The sequence below is a fragment of the Ipomoea nil genome, unplaced genomic scaffold (genome assembly GCF_001879475.1).
Source record: "Ipomoea nil cultivar Tokyo-kokei standard unplaced genomic scaffold, Asagao_1.1 scaffold1264, whole genome shotgun sequence".
Classification (NCBI taxonomy): domain Eukaryota; kingdom Viridiplantae; phylum Streptophyta; class Magnoliopsida; order Solanales; family Convolvulaceae; genus Ipomoea; species Ipomoea nil.
Genome location: NW_017617692.1, coordinates 130,355 through 154,807, shown reverse-complemented (window position 1 = coordinate 154,807; position 24,453 = coordinate 130,355). Strand labels below are relative to the sequence as shown.

General features: G+C 36.0%; 1 protein-coding gene and 1 long non-coding RNA gene across 6 annotated transcripts; one reads left to right on the top strand and one right to left on the bottom strand.

Moving 5' to 3' along the window:
* Positions 1–740: 740 nt before the first annotated feature.
* Positions 741–23,595, bottom strand: LOC109184578 (serine carboxypeptidase II-2). 5 transcript variants are annotated; one of them, XM_019334595.1, is made up of 13 exons: positions 23,070–23,595; positions 21,851–21,870; positions 5,968–6,018; positions 3,966–4,252; positions 3,566–3,673; positions 3,298–3,393; positions 3,115–3,207; positions 2,913–2,998; positions 2,537–2,800; positions 2,246–2,382; positions 1,693–1,788; positions 1,306–1,411; positions 741–1,138 (listed from the first exon to the last, which is right to left on the bottom strand). In XM_019334595.1, the coding sequence occupies exons 1-13, from the start codon at positions 23,289–23,291 to the stop codon at positions 977–979; spliced, it is 1,728 nt and encodes a 575-aa protein (XP_019190140.1). In that variant the 5' UTR covers positions 23,292–23,595; the 3' UTR covers positions 741–976. The 5 variants fall into 5 exon arrangements, with proteins under 5 accessions (XP_019190140.1, XP_019190144.1, XP_019190141.1 ...); XM_019334599.1 differs by lacking the exons at positions 5,968–6,018; positions 21,851–21,870; positions 23,070–23,595 and adding an exon at positions 6,019–6,078 and having other exon boundaries at positions 3,966–4,291; XM_019334596.1 differs by lacking the exons at positions 21,851–21,870; positions 23,070–23,595 and having other exon boundaries at positions 745–1,138; positions 3,966–4,244; positions 5,967–6,024.
* On the top strand, positions 4,143–6,084 carry LOC109184582. The gene is made up of 2 exons (XR_002054817.1): positions 4,143–4,243; positions 5,967–6,084. It is a non-coding gene; the product is annotated as an uncharacterized LOC109184582 (long non-coding RNA).
* Positions 23,596–24,453: the final 858 nt, after the last annotated feature.

Sequence of the window (24,453 nt, the reverse complement as noted above, 5' to 3'; positions counted from 1 at the left end):
AACGTTCACTCCTTGATTAAGATATCTTTTAGTAGAATTTAATGATATACACTCATAATCAATTTGACCAACTACAACGAGGATAGAAATTCCCATCATAGTCGTGCGTATTAAATAATCAATTTTGATTCTAATTATAGTCCAATTAAAGGAATAACTAATGAGAAATCAACACCCTCCATCATAGTTAGACACATCAACACCCTCTATCATGAGAAATCAAAGGTTAGGATTTTACCCTTTCTAAACTTTCAAGTTTGCAACTGTGGACCACAGTCTAAAAACACATAAAATACATTTTTCTAACTCATAAAATACATTATCTTATTCCAAAAAAAAATTATTATTCTAATACATATAAAGTATATTATTCTGCCAAGGACCTTGTGGTCTAATGGCACCAAATTGAAGTCCCACATGGGAAGTTGTGGGTTTGAATCTCAGGCACTATTAGCTCTCTGTGCTTCAGTAGGTTCAAGAATTTTTTTTAACACATTCGTTGCTTTGGACCGTAGTCCACACAATAATTCTTGTCCACAAAAGGCGAAATCCGTCGTCCAAACACCCCACACTTTGCCCCGACAAAAATTATGGAGGGAATAAATCACAATAACTCAGCAACCCATTAGGTATGAGGATCAACCTAAGGTGTTTCTTCCTGTATTGAAAGCAGTCTTGAAAATGCTCTCTGGTTGGCATCCTACAATAAATCAATTTGTATTGTTTTCTTTATTACTGGATGCATCTTATTTCTCAAATATATTGATCAATTTGTATTGTTTTCTCATTTTCTGTTGTTTACTGCAGATCCTTGAGCCCTCCATTGATGAGTTTGATTAAAGCATTAAAGCAAATCATCATCCAAAAGGATATGTCTACAACAATCTAAAACCAACTTTCTGCAGCTACATCATACATCATAGCAGAGCAACTGCTAACCATTTTATTCCCGTTCTTCCCCGTGGGGGCTAAACAATCACGAGTCGCTGATTCGTTGCAGGCCGGGCATTGAAGTTCCCGCCAGGAAAGACTCGACGAGCGTGAGAGCTAGTTTGGGCCTATGCAGAGCGACTTCATGGCCTGCTCCTCGTACAGCAACAAACGTCAGGCCTTCGTATTCTTGTGTCCATCCCCCAACCTATTTCATGCATCAATCGTCGTAATAATTCTTTAATGAATGAATCAATGGCAACACAAAGTAGACCGAACATGTTCTGAACTTCTGAATCTAAGCAATTAGTTAGTCTAACCCATAGCCTTATAAACTCATATGTTCTCTCTAATTTTTCAATCTGAGACTCTTACCTGTCCATTGTCATACCAAGGGCGCCAGGGACTAACAGTGGGAAGCTTGAGAGCGTCTATGCTGTAACGTGTCGATGTGACAGGGATTACAGCGTCTGTATCACCACTGTTATCGAAAAACGAAAAACAAAAAAATCGTCACAAAATAGTTGTAAAAATCGCTTCAGAACTCAAGTCACACTGTTTTTAAGGAATACCAAGAAACTAGTATAAACAAAAGACAATTTAGTCTTCTCCTGCAACTCGTGATGTGTTACCATACTCGTTTTAACTTCATCAAGTTCTAAATGCAGTTTTGCCCTTATGTGTCGGGAATTAGACAGGTATAAGCTTACTAGGATACGTTTTGGGAGAGCATAAGAGACGAGTCGAGTTTTAGAGGAAAACCTGAATACCCAAATGCGAAGCCCTGCAGTTATAAGTTCTTGATAGACGTCCAACACAGTTGTAGGACAATCCTTCCAAAAGTCATATACCTCATCGCTGCAAAAAGGTAGTAAAACTAAAATATTCAGGATATTAAGTAGGGAGAAACTTCTGAACAGAAGGTCGATAACAGTATCAGATCAAAGCTTGGACGCCACCAATACCACGGATAGACACTCGGATGAACACAAAGTGGACCGAAACTAGGCTCTGACACCATATCATAATCTAAGATTGGGCCAAGGTCACTCAACTGGCCTATAATGCACATGGGCCAAACCAAACTAAAAGACTGAATCAATCAATTAGCTAGTCTAACCCATGGCCTTATAAACTCATATGTCCTCATTTGTAACTTGCTTAGTGCTTAATGATTTTGTTTTGCATATGCTTTTCTCATGATATGAAATATGGCCCCGTATTTAATACATATAGTATATGCTCAAGTGGAATTCGAACAATAAGAATCTCTTTCATTCCTCCAATTCAAAATCTCATCTGCAGATAAAAGTACCTGCAGGTTACCCATTCAAACGAGGAATTAGTGGTATGAACATGAAGAGCCTTCTGAACTTCGGGAAGGTTGAAGTAGATAGTCGAGTGCCTCTCTGTGCAGGGGTCGTAGATTCTCCTCAGAAGACCAACCTTCCTCTGTCAAAATAAAACGAGATTTTTACGAGATGTTTGGCAAGGAAAAAGTATAAATCCGAAATGAAAATCCCTATTCCCTATTGTGAGTAACCGGGCACGAGTATGTAATGTAATTATAAAAGATAAAACCATAAACGTGGTCATCTGGACTTACGTCACGTCTTTTTAACACCCTGCTCATTATACTAAAACTTTCTGTACATGTCGGGGTGAAGATGCTGTAGGTATCGATATCTCCTAGCTCGTCACTAGCAGTATCTAAAACCTTATTGCACTCCTCCGAGGGGTGGATGAACGATTGGTAGTCGCACAAAAGATTCGCCTTCTTAAACGTTTGATCAGAAATCATACCAGATGCCCACATAAACTGAAAAAGTCCCAAGTGGTCATGGTAGTCATCAGTCAAAGCATTTCCCACCTGTAACAAAGCAGACAACTTTATTCATTCATGAAAATGATAGCAACCTTATCATTCTCGGGTTTTTTGTTTTTGTTTTTCTTTTTTTTAATTTTTTCATTTCCCACCATACCATGAAACCCTTTAAGTTGATCACAACGTCTTTTACATTAGCGTTGTGCTTCACAATGGCCTGACTTAGCTGAGGAACATAATGCCCTGAAACAAAAAGAAACCGACTATCATACTAACTTACCTAATTGAGCCATTAGAGTAGGGAAATGGGGAGTTTGTGCATTTTTTTCACACAATACTTTAGCATTCAATTAACTCACCGGCATAGCTCTCTCCTGTGATATAAAACTCCCTCCCTTTATATTGTGGGAACCTTTCGAACCATTTTAGTAAAAACTCTAGCGAATCCTCAGCTGTAACACAAAAAGTTGACGGTTATCACTGCATTCTTGCAAACAAAGATTGAAAATATAGCCCGGAAAAGATAAGGTTTAGAGTGCTACCTGTCCTTTTATCGCCATGAGTAAGAATATCAGAGGAAGTATTCGAATACGAATAACCAACTCCCGCGGGAGAGTCAACAAACAATAGATTTGCAGCTGCAGAACAAAAATTTAAAATTGGCCAATTCTCCTCACAAATCACCAAAATAATCATCATCATCATATGCTTCTGAATTATTACTTTTCTCAGCAACAAATACAACTAAATTCACAAAAATTAGTTTTGAGTTTTGCACTCTAGATTGTAGTTCTAATGTGATCAAAATACCTAAGTTCCAAGAGTAAGGATTCCAGTATAGGGTCTTCCCATCTTTCTCAACATGAAAAGGCCCAACTTCCTCAGCCAATCCAAAAGCAATTGATGAACATCCAGGCCCTGCAAGACCACCAAAATGTCACTGAAATCTGCATTTACCATTCACAAAATTAAACCACACATGCACTAGTAAGATTCAAGATTTTCATAAAAATGACTTTAACTCTATGCTTGTGGATATCTGAAACACAACACAAAAGTTTAACTTTTTGTAATCAATCCAAAAAGACATCATCTTTCTCATAAACACCAGCTTCTTCAATTCAAGAAAACAAAAAGGTGGAGCCTTTCTTATCAACAGAAGGCAAAAACATCCTAGCAATGAGAGGGAAGACAGAAAGGTGTAGAGTACCTCCATTGAGCCAAAGAACAAGAGGCTTAGAAGAAGGGTCCTCCACAGCCTCAAAGAACCAATAAAAAAGTGCTCTCCCAGACTCCTGGTTCACAGTCACATACCCAGAATAGTGTGCAAAGCTGACATTGAAGCCAAGCCCTGGCAAATCCAAGACTGCGTCCAGTTTTTGCTGATCCACAGAAGAAGACCCTTTCCCACCATCAATACTGGTGGCCAGGAGAAGCACAAAGAGAAGACAACCCCAACTCAGGGCAGACATTTCCAGTGGAATTTTGGTGAGACACAAGTATCCCCCTTTCTTGAATCTTGATGAATCGGATTGACTGAAGACAATATATAATAATTAATAAGAAAGAGGGTTGTTCTGAGTCTTTGTTAAAGGTGACCTCGGATAATTTTTTTTTAAAAAAAAAAAAAGCCATGGAGTTTAGTGTTGATATTTTGTTTGTCGTCCCCACAAGTCCAGAATGCTCCTTCTCAGTTTCTCAGTGGTCAGGATTTAAGCATGTGGAAAAAGTAGCTTTCATAATAATTCATTTCTGTCCCCATTTGCTTCTGGCCCCAGGTTCGCAATCATTATTGTGTGGATTATGGTACACACAAGTTGTATGAATCATATTTTGTATATTGTAAAATAATGTATATTCAGTACAAAAATAATGTAAATTGTATTCAGAAAATTTACATTACTTTTGTACTGATACAGTACAAAAATAATGTACATTTAGTATATTAAAAATGTACATTTTGTTATGGTCCACATAACATTGGCCCACACAATAATTTGCCCCAAGTTGGGTAATCGTTATACCGTGCATCATGGTGCACATAGCAATGTGCGTCCTGCGCATCCTAAAACGACGTCATTTTGGTAAGTTTTGTATTTTCATGTATAAAATTCTGTGCATTCTATTATATAATTCTGGACATTCGAAACATAGGAATTTTCAGTTATAAAATTTTGTGTTTTCAGATATAAAATTCTGTGCATTCTATTATATAATTCTGTACATTCGAAACATGGAACTTTCAGTTAAAAAATTCTGTGTTTTCAGGTATATAATTCTGTACATTGGAAACATGGGAATTTTCAATTATAAAATTTTATGTTTTCAGGTATAAAATTATGTGTTTTCAGATATAAGATTCTGTGTTTTCTATTATACAATTCTGTACATTCGAAACATGAATTTTTTTTTTTAAAGAGTTAACAGCAGACACGCGAAAAAGTACAAAACGACGTCGTTTTGTGTCAGGGTGCACAATGCATTCATTGCATTGTTCGCCTTGGTGCACCGTATAATTTGCCCCGGGTTGGGTTCATGGCAAATTATTGTGTGGACCCGGGTCCACACAATAATGTAAGGTGGATTCGAGTTCAAAAAGAAACAATTTATTACATACTAAATATTTTCATAATTTACATTTTAAAAATTCACAATTTATAATGACTCTATATTGTATTCAAAAATTCTATAAACTTAGTAACACAATTTATATTCTAGATGTTCACAATTCTAAGACTAAAAATACACAATTTAGGACCAAAATAGACCTTGGTCCATGGTATAACAAGTGTAGGTTCATTTCTACCACCAATATTAACTACCTGTTTAGTTTGTAGAAAATATTTGACGAATGAATTTAAAATTTCTTTAAAAAATCACCGGAAGATTAATTATATTTTGTTTGGTTGATGAAAAAAAAGTTATTAGAAAAATATTGATTCTATTGTTGGTTTGAGTTTAGAATTGTAAGGAATAATGATTATAAAGACCAATATATCCTACAAAACAACAAGAACAACCACTACTGAAAATCAGCGATTTTCCAACCACCAGAAAGTGGTTGGAAATTGTCAAAATCGGGTCAGAAACCAGTGTTCCGATCACTTTTGAGATATGCAAAAATGCTTGTTGGAAATTCTAACAACCACATTAACTGGTCGAAAATCCTCATCGCATGGGAAGTTGGCAGATTAAGCTTTCCGACCACCAGGTGAGACACAAGAACAAATAATGAACAATCCCCCTTTGTTGAATCGGATTGAATGAAGACTATATAATAAGAAAGAGGGTTGTTCTGAGTCTTTGTTAAAGGTGACCTCCGATAATTTTAAAAAAAAATAAAACAAAAAACCCATGGAGTTTAGTGTTGATATTTTGTTTGTCGTGCCCACAAATCCAGAATGCTCCTTCTCAGTTTCTCAGTGGTCACGATTTAAGCATGTGGAAAAAGTAGCTTTCATATGTACACCATACATATGTAATAATGCATTTCTGCCCCCATTTGGCAAATTATTTTGTGGACGCCGGTCACTTTGTAGGATGGATCGAGTCCAACATACATAATTTACATATTGAATACTTACCATTTTGTAAAAGGTAAATTGTAAATATTTATTACGTAATTTGTGAACATTAAATATGTAAATTATGAATATTCAGTACGCATATTATGTATTTTCGAATTGGCCCCCATTTGCTTCTGGCCTTAGGTTGGGTTCATTTTTATCACCAATATTCAGTGGCGGACCCAGAAAAATAGTTGAGTGGGGGCGAAGTTCAAATAATAAAAATTGTCTATAAGTCTATAACAAAATGTCAAGCATCAAGATCTTCTAAATTAGGGACAGATTCATAAATTTTTTTCAATGGAGCGGCGAAACATTAAAACAAAAGAGATAGCTTAAAAAATGGAACACTTAAAAGTTAGCCATAAATATTGTTAGATATGAGCGAAAAATAAAACACATCAAAACTTTATAAAAATATTTATAACAAAATATGAAACATAATTAATTTGATAAAATAATTCTAATAAAAAACACATTATAAATTACACATCTCATTATTAATATATATATATATATATCACCATTAATTTGTTTTTTTTTTTGAAAGCCTCACCAAGTCACTATTATTATTCAAATTTTCGAAACCCCACCATTATTATTCAATTAGCCATAAAAACTGCATTCACGCCAGTATGGCGTAAAACAAATTCGAACCCCTTGACCTTCCATAATCCATAAGCTAACACACACTCAGCCATCTAAGCTAATCCATTTCTTGCTAACATTTGCTGTTTTCTTTTACTTATACGAAACCTTGTACTATATATATATATATATATATATATATATATATATATATATATATATATATATATATATATGTTGCAAGCATATTGAAAGTCTGTGATGTATCTACAGTTGTTTATGTGTTGAGATTGTTTGACTTAGTATGTGATCAAATGTTTTTCTAAAGTATATTCTATAGTACTTTACAGGGTTGAGTGTGGTTATACTTAACTTCGTGTTAATGGGTATTTTCCTATTTGTCTATGTGTTGTTTGTAAAATTCATTTCAAGTGGGCCCAGCGTTGAGAAGTGATCGAGTTAGACTAGTCTAGTAGTTATAGAAGTCTAAACTCTTATTACTTTTATTATGATCTTATTGGTCGAATTTATAGACCTATGTTGTTGATGCTGTTTGATGATGTAGACATCGGGGTGTCTTTTTCCCCCTTATGACTTTCAGTAAGTTTATGGATGTTAGTTAATTTATCTTTATTTCTAGTTTCACCCTTAGTTTTCTTATTAAGTTGTTTATGGACATTCCCACTAGTTTTCTTATTAAGTTGTTTATCCGCTGCTTAGATTATGTTAATTATGGTTTATAATTGTAATTAAGATTTAGAAAAAAGTGGGGTGTTACATTACGGGAGTCACTCTTTCCCCTGTTTACATTCTCACACTTGTTTAAACCCATATTTGATATTGCATGTTAGATTGACACTATGTGATTAAATACTTGAATCCTAGGAATCACATTCTCTCTCTATTATTTTCACAAACCTGCTACTCTACTTTATTAGTTTTATGATTAATCAACCATCCATAATTTTCGTTAGGATTAGCTTCACAAGAATAATTTAGTAGCTAGTGCTTGATACGCTCCACTTTCTTGTGGATCGATAACCCGATACTCCAGGTAATTATTTGTTTGAGAAATATACTACAACCACCCACATAATACAACTAATTCAGCATAACTTTGCCCAGCACCTCGTGCTCAGTTGGCACCTCTGTGGCCCTCCTTGAGGGAATGTCACACGATTTAATCCCCGATGGTGGGAGTATGACTCTTTGGACTACAACAGATGAAGAAAATGTATAGAACATATACTACTTTGTAATATCATTTGAGGAGCATCTCTCTCAAAGATGTTGTTGTGTATACATGGTCAAATTTGGAAATTTGTTTAAAGAAAAATAAACATTATTTTTAATTGATGAGGGTTGTTGCTGAGAGAGATTAGTTAAAAATAAAATATACACTAGTACTAGGATCCCGCTCTTTCATAAGGATCCGAAAAAAAAAAATCAAATACATAACCTTTTGATACAAAACTCATGTTTCACTAAATTAACTACCTCCTTTTAGGGTTAAATTATACATTTTAAAGTACATAAAATAAGGTTGCAATTGAGTCATTGAGACGCTTTCAAAAAAATCATGAGGAGAACCGGGAAATAATAATTTGTTATACTCATTTCAAAATAAAATAAAATAATAATAATAATAATAATAATAATAATAATAATTTGTTATACTTTATTCACCTCAGAGCATCCACATTAGTTGGGAAGATTTGAGAGATAATGTAAGAGTGATTAGGAAAGAGAGTGTGGGAGGGGAGAGAAAAAAAAAAGAAAAAAAAATAACAAAACAAAATTTAAAAAAAATAATAATATAAATCTGTCGCGTCAGGCGCGCTGTGCACGTGCCCGTGTAGACAATGGCTGTGCGCAAACGCGCACAGCCAATGTTTTTTTTTTTTTTTTTTTTTTTTTTCCTGACATTAACCCTTAACTTGCAGGATAAATATCTCCCCAAATAACCCCACCCCACATTTGTTATTATCCCCACCCAAGATAGTTCATCTGACATTATCTCCCTAATATCCACTGATGTGGATGCTCTCACTGCAATTGTACGCAATGAATTTATGTACGCTGTCCGAGTGTCCGCCTGTCTGACATTGAAGTCAACTTTATTGTACGGATGAGTAAATAATTTTTTCTTTGTTGGGACTTTTTAAGGGCAGAGAGAAAAAAAATTGGTTAAATAATACTCCCTATGTCTCATTTTCTATCTAATTCAGTACAGTTCACGAGTCTTGATTAAAGTTGTTTTTAATTCAATTTTTCATAATATTAAGTTTACTATTAGTATACAAAATTTATATATTTAGAAACTACACTAAAAGTACTATTAAACACAAAAATTTAAATTTAAAAATAAGTAAAAAATTATTTAAAAAATAAACAAAGAAGAAAAAGTTTGTTTGACCAATGAATAGTAAGTAGGACTGATAAAATGAGACAGAGAGAGTAATGTTTTGTTAATAATTAAAATGATCTAAACCAATGATATCGCTATTACTTTTCAGAAGGAAAGTTGCAGGTTCGAGTCCCATCCCAGTTTAGAATTGGTATAATTGTTGAATAGATATTATAAATAAATTATGGTGAAAAAAAAAAAAAAAAAAACTTGATTTCACATCTACAAATATAGCAGACTTGACAATCGATAATAGAGTCTAAAAGACGCATACAGTCACAGATAACTAATTCGGTATAAGACCGGTCACTACTAGAATTAAATAAACTATTGCAAAGAATTAAGTAGTTTCATTCCAGCTTCAAAAAAAAGTAGTTTCATTCCACGTGTACTTTGGAGAGGCCACGGTCTTTGATCCATGTGAGTACCTTTCTCATCGCCATGACTTCATCTTAGAGAGGAATGTATTGAAAATGTACTTTGGTTGGGAAAGTCATTCTATAACCTGTTTGGTTCCTGTAAAATATTTGAAGGGAAATGGAATTCAAATTCATTGGAAAACAAATTACTAGAAAAATAGATTTCATTGTTTGATTGGTGGAAAAAAAAATTATTGGGAACTCCACTAGCAAGTCTAGTTTGGGAACAACAATTTAATATAAAATGTACTAAAAATAGTACTAAAAAGTAATCACCATCATAAAATTAATAATTAATAATTAAATAATTTTGAAAAAATGGTCAAATAGACCCTTAAACTTTACTCAAAAGGGCAATTAGCCCCCTGAACTTTAAAAAAGGACAATTAAACACTTAAACTTGTTATTTTGAGTCAAATAAGCTCAATTTACCGGTAACCAACAGGTTACCGGTAAATTTTTGTCCTTAACCGCCGTAAAAAAAAAAAAACACCGGAGCAATTTCCGGTCGTCTTCTCCTCTTCTCCATGGGAGAAGACGACCGGTCTTCTGCATGGAAGAAGACGACCAGTCCAGTCGTCTTCTCTTGGAGGAGAAGACTAGAGGTCGTCTTCTCCAATGGAGAAGGCGACCAGATCTGGTCGCCTTCTCCATTGGAGAAGACGACCTCTGGTCTTCTCCTCCAGGAGAAGACGACCGGACTGGTTGTCTTCTCCACCAGAGAAGACGACCGGCCGATCGTCTTCTCCGGTAAAAGACTTTTTAAAAAAAATTATTGTCAGAAATTTTATTTTTCGGTCGGAATATCGCCGGAATTTCGTCGGAATATCGCCGGAATTTTAAATGACCTGTTATTTCAGGTAAATAACCGGCTATTGAGTTTAGATGCCTAAAAATAACAAGTTTAAGTGTTTAATTGCTCCATTTTAAAAATCAGGGGGCTAATTGCCCTTTTGAGTAAAGTTTAAGGGTCTATTTGACCATTTTCTCAATAATTTTTAAAGCGTTGATCGGTACTGATAGGGGACGGTAACAACCTTGAGGATTTCATTGTCAACATCATAGTAATTAATATCCTGAATTTGAGTATTTGTGTCTTTTCGTTTTATGGCTTTTGTTTTATTTCTTTTTATTTCTTACCAGCTTTTGTTTTATTTCTTTTTATTTCTTACCAGCTTTTGTTTTATTTCTTTTATTCCTTACCTACCTATAGCTTATATGAGTGGTTGGTAACAAAATCAAGCCAACTTCCCCTAGTGATGCTTCTACTCCCATAGGAACGTTTGGTTCGTGAAAAATATTTTAAAGGATATAAAATTAAAATTTCATAGAAAAGCAATTACTAGGAAAATAAATTTTATTGTTTGGTTGGTGAAAAAAATTACTAAGAATATTAATTATATTGTTTGGTTAAATTTGAAAATTTAAGGAATAACAAGTATAAAGACCTATATGTTCCTACAAATTAATAAGAGTAATATAATTAAGAAAGAAAGCAATGAATTATCAAAAAAAAAATAAATAAATAAAACAAAACAAAGGTAAAATAGTCAAACCATATCATTTTTACTTCCCATCTTCCATGAAAAATAAAATCTCATGTGAAACCGAACATAAAAAAAAAAAAAAACAACATTTTTCTCCGCTTTAAAGAAAAACTTTTTCATGGAAATTTTTTTCCATCTAACCAAACATCTCATCAGTCTTTCATTGCTTCTCTACTTTGTTGGACCACAATGGTGCATCTACACCACTTTTTCCCAATTTATTTATTTCTCTCAAAAGACGTAATTAAATAGGTGATACATGATTCCAGTACCAAAAAATCATAAATTTAATGATTGCTAACGTCCTTGAGCTCCTAGTACATGGTCTCCTTAGTGCGATTTATCTCTTATGTGTAATTTACTAACTATTATATCAGAGCAGAGTTTACACAGTGAACGCCCTTAGATAGTGGGGGTGGGATTCCCATGTCAACCAAAAAATCAAATCCTAATAATTTCTTATCTTATCCATTTTGAATCATACTACACCTTTGTGTTTTGTATAATATAATAACACCATAATTTTGCATTTAACTCTTAAAAAAAATGATAAGAAATTTTGTTTAGGGTGTGTTTAAAAACTAGAAAAATGACAAAATTGTTATAAATATGATTATTGTGGACATTATTATCTATATGGTAACAGTTGTAACTAATATAGTTATTATATTTTATATGTATTCATTATTACTTTGTATATTGTGATACCTTTGTATAAGTATGGTGAATGATGAATGAGAAGATATAGACCTTCCTTCTCCACTCTCTGTGTCTTCCTTTTTCCCTTTTATTTGTGTATTATTTTTTAACAAAAATAAATTATTTCTCAAAAAACATTTTCATTTATAGTGTTTAGTTTCATTCCAAAAAAAAACTACTTGGGTGTGTTTGGTTTATTTTCTGAAAAATAGGCAGAAAAGACAAAGGTCAAATACCCTAAACTTTATCCAGTTAACTCTAAAGACAAAATCAGTGACCATCGCCGATTGTCTTCTACCAGAGAACACAACCGATTGGTCGTCTTCCCATCTCAAAGAAGGCGACCACTGTTCGCTTTCTCCGGCGGAAGGCGACCAACTGGTCACCTTTTCCAATGGAAGGTGATCAGTTCGTCGTAGAGGAGATAGGTCAAAGAAGATGGTTGATACACAATGTTCGAAAGCGAAGAGAAGGACTTGTAAAATGACTTCTCCTCAAAAAAGGAAAAATTATTTTCTAGAAAAACAAGGTGATCTTCTCATTTGATTGAAATTGAATTTTCATGACTTTAATTTTTCAAGCCTTGCCAAACACTGAAAACTCGAAAAATGATTTTCAGAAATCATTTTTTAGATTTCCAAACACAAACACACCCTCAGTGTTGACGTTTTATAAATTCCAAAAATTGCAAGTTTGGGGATTTGGTTAGCTCATTTGAAATTATCATACAGAGAGAGAGAGAGAGAGAAGGGGGGCGGGGGGTGATGGAAGCAACAAGAGTGGCCAAAGGGACACAATAAACTAGATAGAATAGAGAAATAAACCAATGTTGCAAAAATCCCGCATAGGCACCAATTAATCGGCACCTAGGCGCTAGGCACTGGTCGGCCGCCTAGCGTATCACCATAATCGGTGGTCTAGGCGCCTAGCCGGCTAGGCGACCGACTAGGCCGCCTAAGTGCCGTCTAGGCCGCCTAGGCACTGACCGCCTAGGCCTCCTAGGTGCCGACTAGGCCGCCTAGGCACCGACTAGGCCGCCTAGGCACCAACTAGGTCGCCTAGTCAGCCAATTAACTATTGTTCCATTCTTTTTTAAATGAGTTATTTCACTCAAAACAACATCGTTTTGAATGAAATAATCCTAAATTTGTCAAACTCTAGGGAATGTTAGATTGCTGGGAATGTCAGATTACCTTAGGGAATGTTAGATTGCTGAGAATGTTAGATTACTGGGAATGTTAAATTCCTGTGTTTGGTTAAAATTGGGGTATATAATATAATCATGTTTGGTTTAGAATTATCTTTTATACACACTATAATATCCTTAACATATTTCATATATTTTAATAAATTTAAAAATTAAAATAAATAAATAAGATAACTGTATCATATATAATTACATGATTTTAAAATAATAACTAAAATCTTGAACTTGAGAAACAAAATTATTTTATATGCTAACACAACATATATATATATATATATATATATATATATATATATATATATATATATATATATATAATAAACTAACATAACTTTGGTTATCTTACATTACCTAAGATTTTGAAGGGAATCACATTCCCTTCAGGGGGCGTTTGGTTCAGGTTATATAACATAACCAAGGGAATGTGATATTCCAAAGCTCACATTCCAGTGTTTGGTTCATATTATCTTAGGGAATTTGACATTCCCAAGGAATGTCATATTCCCTCCACATAGGATTTTGAAGGGAATGTGATTCCCTTCAAAATATTAGGTAATGTAAGATAACCTTGGTTATCTTAAGGATATTATAGTGTGTATAAAAGATAACCCTAAACCAAACATGATTATATTACATACCCGAATTTTAACCAAACACAGAAATCTAACATTCCCAGTAATCTAATATTCCCAGCAATCTAACATTCCCTAACGTAATCTGACATTCCGTGAACCAAACGACCCTTCAAAATCCTATGTGGAGGGAATGTGACATTCCTTGGGAATGTTAGATTCCCTAAGATAATATGAACCAAACACCGGAATGTGAGCTTTGGAATGTCACAATCCCTTGGTTATGTTATATAACCTGAACCAAACGCCCCCTAGATGTTTTTTAAGTTAATATTTAATATTTTAGTATTAGCTATTAAAGTATTAAATAGTTTATAATTATCAAGTCTTAATAAATTTAAAAATTTTAAATAATATTTTTAAAAATAAAAAATAAAATAAAAAATACATTGGCACCGATTAATCTCCGCCTAGGCGCTAGGCGCTCTCCGAGCGCTCGATGGGCGCCTAGCAATTTTTTCAACCATGAAATAAACAATTATGAGTTATGAAAAGTCCAAAGATCAAATATGGCTAACTACACCCCTTAATTTTAATTTTTCCAAGAACAACAGAACATTCATAAGGAGAAAACACAGCAATAGAGTGGTAAATAACAATGCAGGATCTAGTTTATCCAAGGAGGAGCTTTTAATTGCTGGGAATTAGGCGAAATCGTTTTATCATTCAATAAAAGAGAGTTTACAAATGCAGCTCTCACTGTCTCCATTGAAAGAACTCAGTGCCGCTTATTCCTGTTGCTACTTCCCAAGCCTGTAAGACGTGGTTCGCTATTTCCTCGACCCCAACACCATGTTTCACCTACATTTGAATGATATCTGTAGCGTTAGGATCAAACGTTTATCACTATGTCAAAAGCTATAGCTCATAGCAAATGCACAACTTTATTTCTTTATACCACCGTCGCATTTTCGAGAGGCTGGGTGTTAAATTTGGCCCTTTAGTCTGAAGATTTTAGGCTTCTGCCCAACAATCCCCTAGCCACCTGGTGCTCCCAATCTCCGCCGAACATATAGATTACATGTTGAGTATTGTTAATAGTCAGAGCAAATATCAATTTTGGTCTCACGAGTCACGAGTATAAGAGAAAATGACATTTATGTTGAATTATAGAGAAATAATGTTTTTCGTACCTTAATTGTAACGTTAATAATTTCCGTCTATCAAGTTGTCTGTAAAAAATTTTTTTGTCTCTCAATTGTTCACATGTCACTTCCCTTGTGTGTGTGTTTTTGTTTCTCTTGTTGTCCTTATGATTTGCTTAATCTGGAACTGTCAAGGAGCTGCCTTAAGGGAGGGGCTCCGCTATCTTAAGCATTTGCTAGCTACCTACAATCCTCATATTTTGGGTCTACTTGAACCCAAAGTCGCTGGTGTGCCTGCAGACTCTATCTGCAAAAAATTAAAATTTGATAATTGGGTTTTCTGGAGTGATTCCATTTCTATTGACATTACGCATACTGACCCCCAATTTCTTTTAACTCAGGCAATTTTAACAAACCTTTCATGGAGGAAGATTTTAGGAAAGCTCTCTTTGATATGGCTCCAGCAAAAGCAGTAGGGCCAGATGGTTTTATAGCGGCCTTTTACCAACATCACTGGAGGATTGTGGGTAAACAAATTCCAGAGATGGCCTCAAATTTCTTTAAAAAAGGAGTCTTGATAGATGGTTTGAATGGCACCTGTATAAGTGTATAACCCTGATTTCCAAGGTTAAAAACCCTGAGCTTGTGACGCACTTTCGCCCCATTAGTCTCTGTAACATATCTTACAAGATAATCACAAAGACTATGGCGAACAGATTGAGGGATATCATGCCCAAGCTTATTGGTCCCTTCCAAAGTAGCTTTGTCCATGTGAGACATATAAGACAACATCATTGTTTATCAAGAGATCCTAAATTACATGAGAAAATGCAAAGGTCATAAAGGCTACATGTTAGTGAAGATAGACCTTGAAAAAACCTACGATTGACTCCTGATTAGGTTAGAAACATGATGGCATGTATTAGCACTGCCCCGCTTTCCATCACTTGGGATGGGGTTAGATTTAACTACTTTATTCTAACACGCGCGTGAAGCAAGAATTTTTTTTTTGAAACATCAAAACGAAATCGTTTTGGACTGTGGTCCATACAATAATTCGGATCAATGACTAGAATGTGCGGTCAACAAGCCCAAATTCCCAATATGTGTCGTATTTTTTTTTTTGACAACAATATGTAAAACTCCTTTGGGAGTTGCGTTTTTGGTGTATATTTTTTTTTTCGTGTATTTCTGTAAAACGCAAGAGGTAGTTGCGTTTACGTATTCGTATACGTAAAACGCATTACGCTCTTGCGTTTTCCAACGCATACGGTATCCCCCAAAACGCAACTTACTTTTGCGTTTTACATATTATACGTAAAACGCAAAACTAAGTTGCGTTTTTGACTTCTTTTTGTACCGGCCGTCTCCGGCGAATTCGAAGGACGGCGAGAACCACAAAACGCAAGTCGCATTAATTGTGCAAGGACTTTTTTCGCAATCACCACGTTGAACCAACTGTGCAACACCACATTCTATTAATATTTGTCTTTTTAAGTATACTTAAATAGCCGATGAACAGTACACAAAACGAACTACCGGCGCCGGAACCGCCTATAAAACGCAAGTGGTTTTAGCGTTTTAACGTTTTATTCAAATAACGCAATTCGGTCTTGCGTTTTTGTAAATTTCTCCGGCTAAAATACGCCGATAAACACAACGCATTTTGATCTTGCGTTTTACGTATTTTCAAGTATAATACGTAAAACACATCTCCCAATTGCGTTTTAACGTATTCAATACGTAAGATGAAAACGCATCTGGGAAATGCATTTTTCGTATATAATATGAAAAACGCAACTGGTGACGCAACTACCAGTTGCGTTTTAAGTATTTAACGAAAAAAAAAATACGGATTAAATACCTTCAAAAACGCAACGGGTAATAGAGTTTTGCATATTTTTGTCAAAAAAAAAAAAGTCAGCACACATTTTGGCAATTTCTCACCCCATTCTACACATTCTAGTCATTGATCCCAATAATTCTTGTCCACAAAAGGCAAAATCCATTGTCTAAATACTCCCACACTTTGCCCCAACAAAATTGTGGAAGGATAAATTATGATAATTAGCAACCCATTAGGTTGGAGGATCAGTCTAAGGTGTTTCTTCCTGTATTGAAAGCAGTCTTGAAAATGCTCTCTGATGGCAGGCATCCTACAATAAGTCAATTTTGCATTGTTTTCTCATTTTCTGGTATTTACTGCAGAACCTTGAGCCCTCCATTGAATTTGATTAAAGCATTAAAGCAAATTATCATCCAAAAGGGTATGTCAACAACAATCTAAAACCAACTTTCTGCAGCTACATCATTGATCATACATCATATCAGAGCAACTGCTAAACATTTTATTACTGTTTTTCCGCGTGGGGGCTAAACAATCACCAGTCACTGATTCGTTGCAGGCCGGGCATTGAAGTTCCGGCCAGGAAAGACTCGACGAGTGTGAGAGCTAGTTTGGGCCTGTGCAGAGGGACTTCGTGGCCTGCTCCTCGTACAACAACAAACGTCAGGCCTTCGTATTCTTGTGTCCATCCCCCAACCTATTTCATGTATCAATTGTTGCAAGTCTTTAATGAATGAATCAATGGAAACACAAAGTAAACCGAACAGGTTCTGAACTTCTAAATACAATCAATTAGTTAGTCTAATCCATAGCCTTATAAACTCATATGTTCTCTCTTATTTTTTAATCTGGGACTCTTAACAGTAAAGAAATGATACCTAATGCTTATGATTGCAGAATAAAACAAATACTAGTTAAAATGGATTGTTAGAAACTTAGAATACCTGTCCATTATCATACCAAGGGCGCCATAGGCTAACAGTGGGAAGTTTGAGAGCGTCTATGCAGTACCGTGTCGATGTGACAGGGAATACAGCGTCTGTATCACCACTGTTATCGAAAAACGAAAAGATCATCATAAAATAGTCGTAAAAAGCGCTTCAGTACTCAAGTCACACAGTTTTAAGGAATGTCAAGAAACTAGTATAAACAAAAGACAATTTAGTCTTCTCCTGCAACTCGTGATGTGTTACCATACTCGTTTTAACTTCATCAAGTTCTAAATGCAGTTTTGCCCTTAATGAAAGTAACACTTTAAGATGTGTCGGGAATTAGACAGGAAGCTTACTAGGATACGTTTTGGGAGAGCATCAGAGATGAGTCGGGTTTTAGAGGAAAACCTGAATACCCAAATGCGAAGCCCTGCACTTATAAGTTCTTGATAGACGTCCAACACAGTTGTAGGAGAATCCTTCCAAAACTCATTTACCTCATCGCTGCAAAAAGGTAGTAAAACTAAAATATTCAGGGATATTAAGTAGGGAGAAACTTCTGAACAAAAGGTCAATTTTTAACTTTACACAAATTCTAGGTTAAGTACAAATTCACATCTGGCAATGCAAATGTAAACAATTAGGCAGTCTTCATCAGTCGGTTTGATTCAACAACAGTATCAAATAAAAGCTTGGACGCCACCAATACCACAGATAGACAACCGGGTGAACACAAAGTGGACCGATACCATGTTATAATCCAATATTGGCCAAGGTCACTCAACTGGTCTATAATGCACATGGGCTAAACCACACTAAAAGACTAAATCCAATAAATTAGTTAGTCTAACCATGGCCTTATAAACCCATATGTCGCTCTCTTTTTTTTTTTTCAATGTAGGACTCGTAACATATATCAACAGCCATCAATGCCTCAGAAGCAATGTTCCATAGAACAGACTCCAGTAAGTGCATAAATGTGTTACCAAAGCTCAAGTGGCAGTGACAACAATGATATGTCATATGGTATACTTTCATTTATAACTTGCTTATTGCTTAATGATTTTGTTTAGCATATACTTTTTTCATGATATGAAATATGGCCCCGTATTTAATACATAGAGTATGCTCAAGTGGAATTCGAACAATAAGATACTCTTTCAAGTGGAATTCAAACAATAAGACTCTTTCAAAAATTCAAAATCTTATTTGCAGATAAAAGTACCTGCAGGTTGCCCATTTAAACGAGGAATTAGTGGTATGAACATGAAGAGCCTTCTGAACTTCGGGAAGATTGAAGTAGATAGTTGAGTGGCTCTCTGTGCAGGGATCGTAGATTCTCCTCAGAAGACCAACCTTCTTCTGTCAAAATAATATAACTCCATCGAAGAAAGAATCAAACAGAGATATGTCAACAGGTAAGCATCAACCTAATAAAACGAGATTTCTACGAGATCTTTGGCAAGGAAACAGTATAAATCCGAAACGAATATCCCTATTGTGAGTAACCAGGTACGAGTACGTAATGTAGTTATAAAAGATAAACCATAAACGTGGTCATCTGGACTTACATCACATCTTTTTAACACCCTGCTCATTATACTAAAACCTTCTGTACATGTCGGGGTGAAGATGCTGTAGGGATCGATATATCCTAGCTCGTCACTAACAGTATCTAAAACGTTATTGCACTCCTCCGAGGGGTGGACAAACGATTGGTAGTCACACAAAAGATTCGCCTGCTTAAACGTTTGATCAGAAATCAAACCAGATGCCCACATAAACTGAAAAAGACCCAAGTGGTCATGGTAGTCATCAGTCAAACCATTTCCCACCTGTAACAAGCAGGCAACGTTTATTTATTCATGAAAACAATCAAAACTTCATCGGTGAGTCTTTTCTCTTCCTATTTCATTCTTGGGTTTTTCTTTTTTATTTTTTCGTTTGCCAGGGAGAGTACCATACCATGAAGCCCTTTAAGTTGATCACAATGTCTTTTACATTAGCATTGTGCTTCACAACGGCCTGACTTAGCTGAGGAACATAATGCCCTGAAACAAAAAGCAACTGACAATCATAGTAACTTACCTAATTGAGCCATTAGAGTAGGGAAAAGTATCTTTGTTCGTCCAAGCTTTAGATGAACATGGAAAATACTCGAAGCTCTTAAAAGAACAAGGCTTTTACAAGAAGCTAGCTATTCCTAGACCCAGGAGGGCTATACCAAAACCTTGCACGGGAAATGGGGAGTTTGTGGCTTTCATGCATTAATTTCACACAATACTTTAGCATTCAATAACGAGATTACAAGTAACTCACCGGCATAGCTCTCTCCTGTGATATAAAACTCCCTCCCTTTATATTGTGGGAATCTTTCAAACCATTTTAGTAAAAACTCTAGCGAATCCTCAGCTGTAACGCAAAAAAGTTGACGGTTAATCGGTTATCACTGCATTCTTGCAAACAAAAGCAGAAAATATAGCCTGGAAAAGATAAGGTTTAAAGTGCTACCTGTCCTTTTATCGCCATTAGTAAGAATATCAGAGGAAGTATTCGAATACGAATAACCAACTCCCACGGGAGATTCAACAAACAATAGATTTGCAGCTGCAGAACAAGAATTTAAAACAGAAAAAATTGGGCAATTCTCCTTACAGATCACCAAAACAATCACCATCATCATATGCTTCTCAATTATTACATTTCTCAGCAACAAATACAACTAAATTCACAAAAATTAGTTTTGAGTTCCTGCACTCTAGATTGTAGTTCTAATGTGATAAAAAGGGGGAGGGGGGGTTTGGATCAAGGTTATCAAGGCGAACTTTCTAGGCGAGATGCCACCAACTTGCCTAGTCGACTAGGCGACCGCCTAGGCGATGACTAGGCGATGAGTATTAAATAAATAAAATATATAAAATATATACATATATATTGAAAATATCTTGTCTTGGGCAACCTATTTACTTCAAGTTGCCTTTAGTAGATGAAAAGTTTTTCCTAGAATAATGAGAAGTTTAGTATTTATTGTATATTGAAAATATCTTGTCTTGGGAAGCCTTTTTGAACCCTATTTACTTCAAGTCATCTTTGAGAAGATGAATAGTTTTTCCTAGAGTAGTGAGAAGTCTAGTATTTATTGATAACATGTCAGGGTGAGGTAGTGGGCTTTGCTCGGAACAGGAGGACAACTCCGGAGCTCGAATCGCGCCGCCATCGGAGCCTCCACGCCCCTCCACGCGCCGCCGCCGCGCCGCTGCTCCGACGCCACGCGTGAGGCAGATTCCGGCGTCTTCTCCGGCTGAAAATTACACCGGTCAACTCGCCTTAGTGTGTAGGTTCTGCCCATGTATGTTTTGTGGGGTTTTGAGTTGTATTTTGCACTTAGGCGAGGCGAGCGAACTAGGCGCAAGGCCGTGACCGCCCAGACGCCTAGGCGGCGCCTAGGCGACGCCTTGATAACCCTGGTTTGGATAACTATATACCTAAATTCCAAGAGTAAGGATTCCAGTATAGGGTCTTCCCATCTTTCTCAACATGAAAAGGTCCAAGTTCCTCAGCCAATCCATAAGCAATTGATGAACATCCAGGCCCTGCAAGACCACCAAAATGTCAGTGAAATCTGCATTTACCATTCACAAAATTAAACCACACATGTACTGGGGTAAGATTCAAGATTCATAAAAATGACTTTAACTATATACTTGTGGATATCTGAAACACAACACAAAAGTTTAACTTTTTTGTAATCAATCCAAAAAAGAAATCATCTTCAAGATAACAAAAAGGTCCAGCCTTTCTTATCAACAGAAGGCAAAAACATCCTAGCAATGAGAGGGAAAACAGAAAGGTGTACAGTACCTCCATTGAGCCAAAGAACAAGAGGCTTAGAAGAAGGGTCCACCACAGCCTCAAAGAACCAATAAAAAAGTGCTCTCCCAGACTCCTGGTTCACAGTCACATACCCAGAATACTGTGCAAAGCTGACATTGAAGCCAAGCCCTGGCAAATCCAAGACTGCGTCCAGTTTTTGCTGATCCACAGAAGAAGACCCTTTCCCACCATCAATACTGGTGGCGAGGAGAAGCACAAAGAGAAGACTGCAACCCCAGCTCTGGGCAGACATTTCCAGTGGAATTTTGGTGAGACACAAGAATCCCCCTTTCTTGAATCGGATTGAATGAAGACTATATAATAAGATAGAGGGTTGTTCTGAGTCTTTGTTAAAGGTGACCTCAGATAATTTAAAAAGAAAAAGGCATGGAGTTTATTAGTGTTGATATTTTTGTTTGTCGTGCCCAACTGCCCACAAGTCCAGAATGCTCCTTCTCAGTTTCTCAGTGGTAAGGAACAGGATTTAAGCATGTGGAAAAATGCATTTCAGCCCCCATTTGCTTCTGGCCCTAGGTTGGGTTCATGGCAAATTATTGTGTGGATCCAGGTCTACACAATAATGTAAGGTGGATTCGAGTTTAACGATACACAATTGTTCACAATTTACCTTTTAAAAATTCACAATTTGTGATGATCCTGTATTGTATTCACAAATTCTTAAAACATAAAAACACAACTTTATATTCTAGATGTTCACAATTCCAATATTAAAAATACACAATTTAGGACCAGGGCAAAGTGGACCCTAGTCCATGGTATAACAATTGTAGGTTCATTTCTACCACCAATATTAACTACATGTTTGGTTCATAGAAAATATTTGACGAATGAAATTGAAATTTCATAAAAAAAATATTACCGGAAGATTAATTACATTTTGTTTGGTTGGTGAAAAAGAAATTATTGGAAAAATACTGATTCTATTGTTGGGTTAAGTTTAGGATTGTAAGGAATAATGATTATAAAGACCAATATACCCTACACAACAATAACAACAACAATAATAAGAAAAATCAATGAGGGCAAAATTGTCCTACAAGTTTTTCGTATCTTAAGTATAATGTTAATAATTTCCATCTATCAATTTGTCTGTAAAATAAATTTTTTTGTCTATCAATTGTTCACATGTCACTTTTTAAACCCAACTCTAACCAAACTCATAAAAAACAAACAACCCCCCCCCCCCCGGGTTGCCATTGCTGACATGTAATTTTAGTATAATAAAAGTGTGTGGTGAGGTAGAATTTACTTCCTAAATCCGTGTTGACAGCGAGAAAACCCTTGTCCAAACCAAACAGATCTTCGCAAATCACAACAGCAGGAGAAACACTTGTTCGGTTACTCACAAATCTACCCCACAATATGAACAATTAAAAATTGAAAATCAGAAAGCATGCTTCAGTGATTGATCAAAAAATTCTTCAAATTTCTAAATTATATGCATAGAGATGAGTACACTAACAAAAATCTTCATAACAAAATTAGAGATTACTGTATGCTTTCGGGACTCGCAGCGACGGAGATCTGGCTTGAAGTGAGAAGTGGGGCCGCGAAGGACAGGCCAGAAGCAGAAGCATCTCTCCAACCCGGATAATCTCCTCAGTACCGGCGAACTCCTGGGCGGAATCGGCTGCTCCATCACGAATTCCTCCACAATCCGATCATCCGCACACCAAAATTGCATCGCATCATAGCTAGGGTTTTGATTCACCATCTTCAACCTCAGCCGGAATCTGACGCCATCGCCGGAGTATTTTCTGCCGAAAATACACAATCTTCAAACAGTATCATCCAAACCACAAACCTGTAAAACAAATAAATCTCATACATCCTCTGCTTTCGACATTCTCGAAAGCCGGCTCGGCCTAGGCTGGAAATCGCCTCTGCGCCTCTGGTGATGCGACGAAGGACGAATCAAAGCCGCTAAAGCTCGCTTCACTAAATCACCTTCTACTGTACCAATACGGACAAGCGAATTCTTCATTGCCGACCTTCGAGAGTTCAGCCGACTGGGGGAGTACGAATTGGGAGCAAATTTCAATTAGCCACAATTTTTAATTATTTGACTCTTCTGCTAAACAATTATTAATTAATCTAACATAGTTTAATCTCAAAAATTCGATAGTTATTAAACTTTAACTAATTTTAGAGTTTTTTCCCATTTTGGTCCCTTGACTATGGCTCATTTTCAATTTTACATTCCAACTTATAATTGCACCCAATGTGGTCTTTTGACTTTTGAAAATTACCCCAATTTAATCCTCCGTTACTTTTTTCATCTTTTAGGCGTTAAGTAGGAGGGCATTTTGGTCCTTTCATTGCCACCGCGCCTTCCCCAACTGCCATCCCCTTTACATATTCGTTTCTTCTTCACGGCTGAGCAAAAATAACACCAAGAACCCTAGATTACTTTGATTTCTTCTTCCTCTCTTGCGTACGATGTCAACACAGTGGAGGCAAAACACCAAGGTTTCTTATTCATCGTCATCATCTTTGCCAAGACAGAGGTACCACTACGGCGATGCAATCCCTACGCGTATATGCAATTGTGGCAGCGAATGGAGCATTCAAACCTCTTGGAGTAGCGAAAATCCCGGGCGGAGGTTTTGGGTTTGTGTAAGGAGCATTTCAGGTTCAATTTTTTGTTACAAATTTCTCAATTATTACTTGTTGTAAGAATTTTTGAATTTGTTGATAGGATGGTGTCGGATGTGGATTCAAGGAATGGTTCGATCCTCCCATGCGTTCACGTGTGAAGAAGATTATTCCCGGCTTATTAAGAAATAAGAAGCATGAATATAAAAGATGAGGAGATTGAGAGGTTAAAAGCAATGGCAGTGCCCTCTGTTGGTCGTGGAAGTAATTGTAATTGTGGC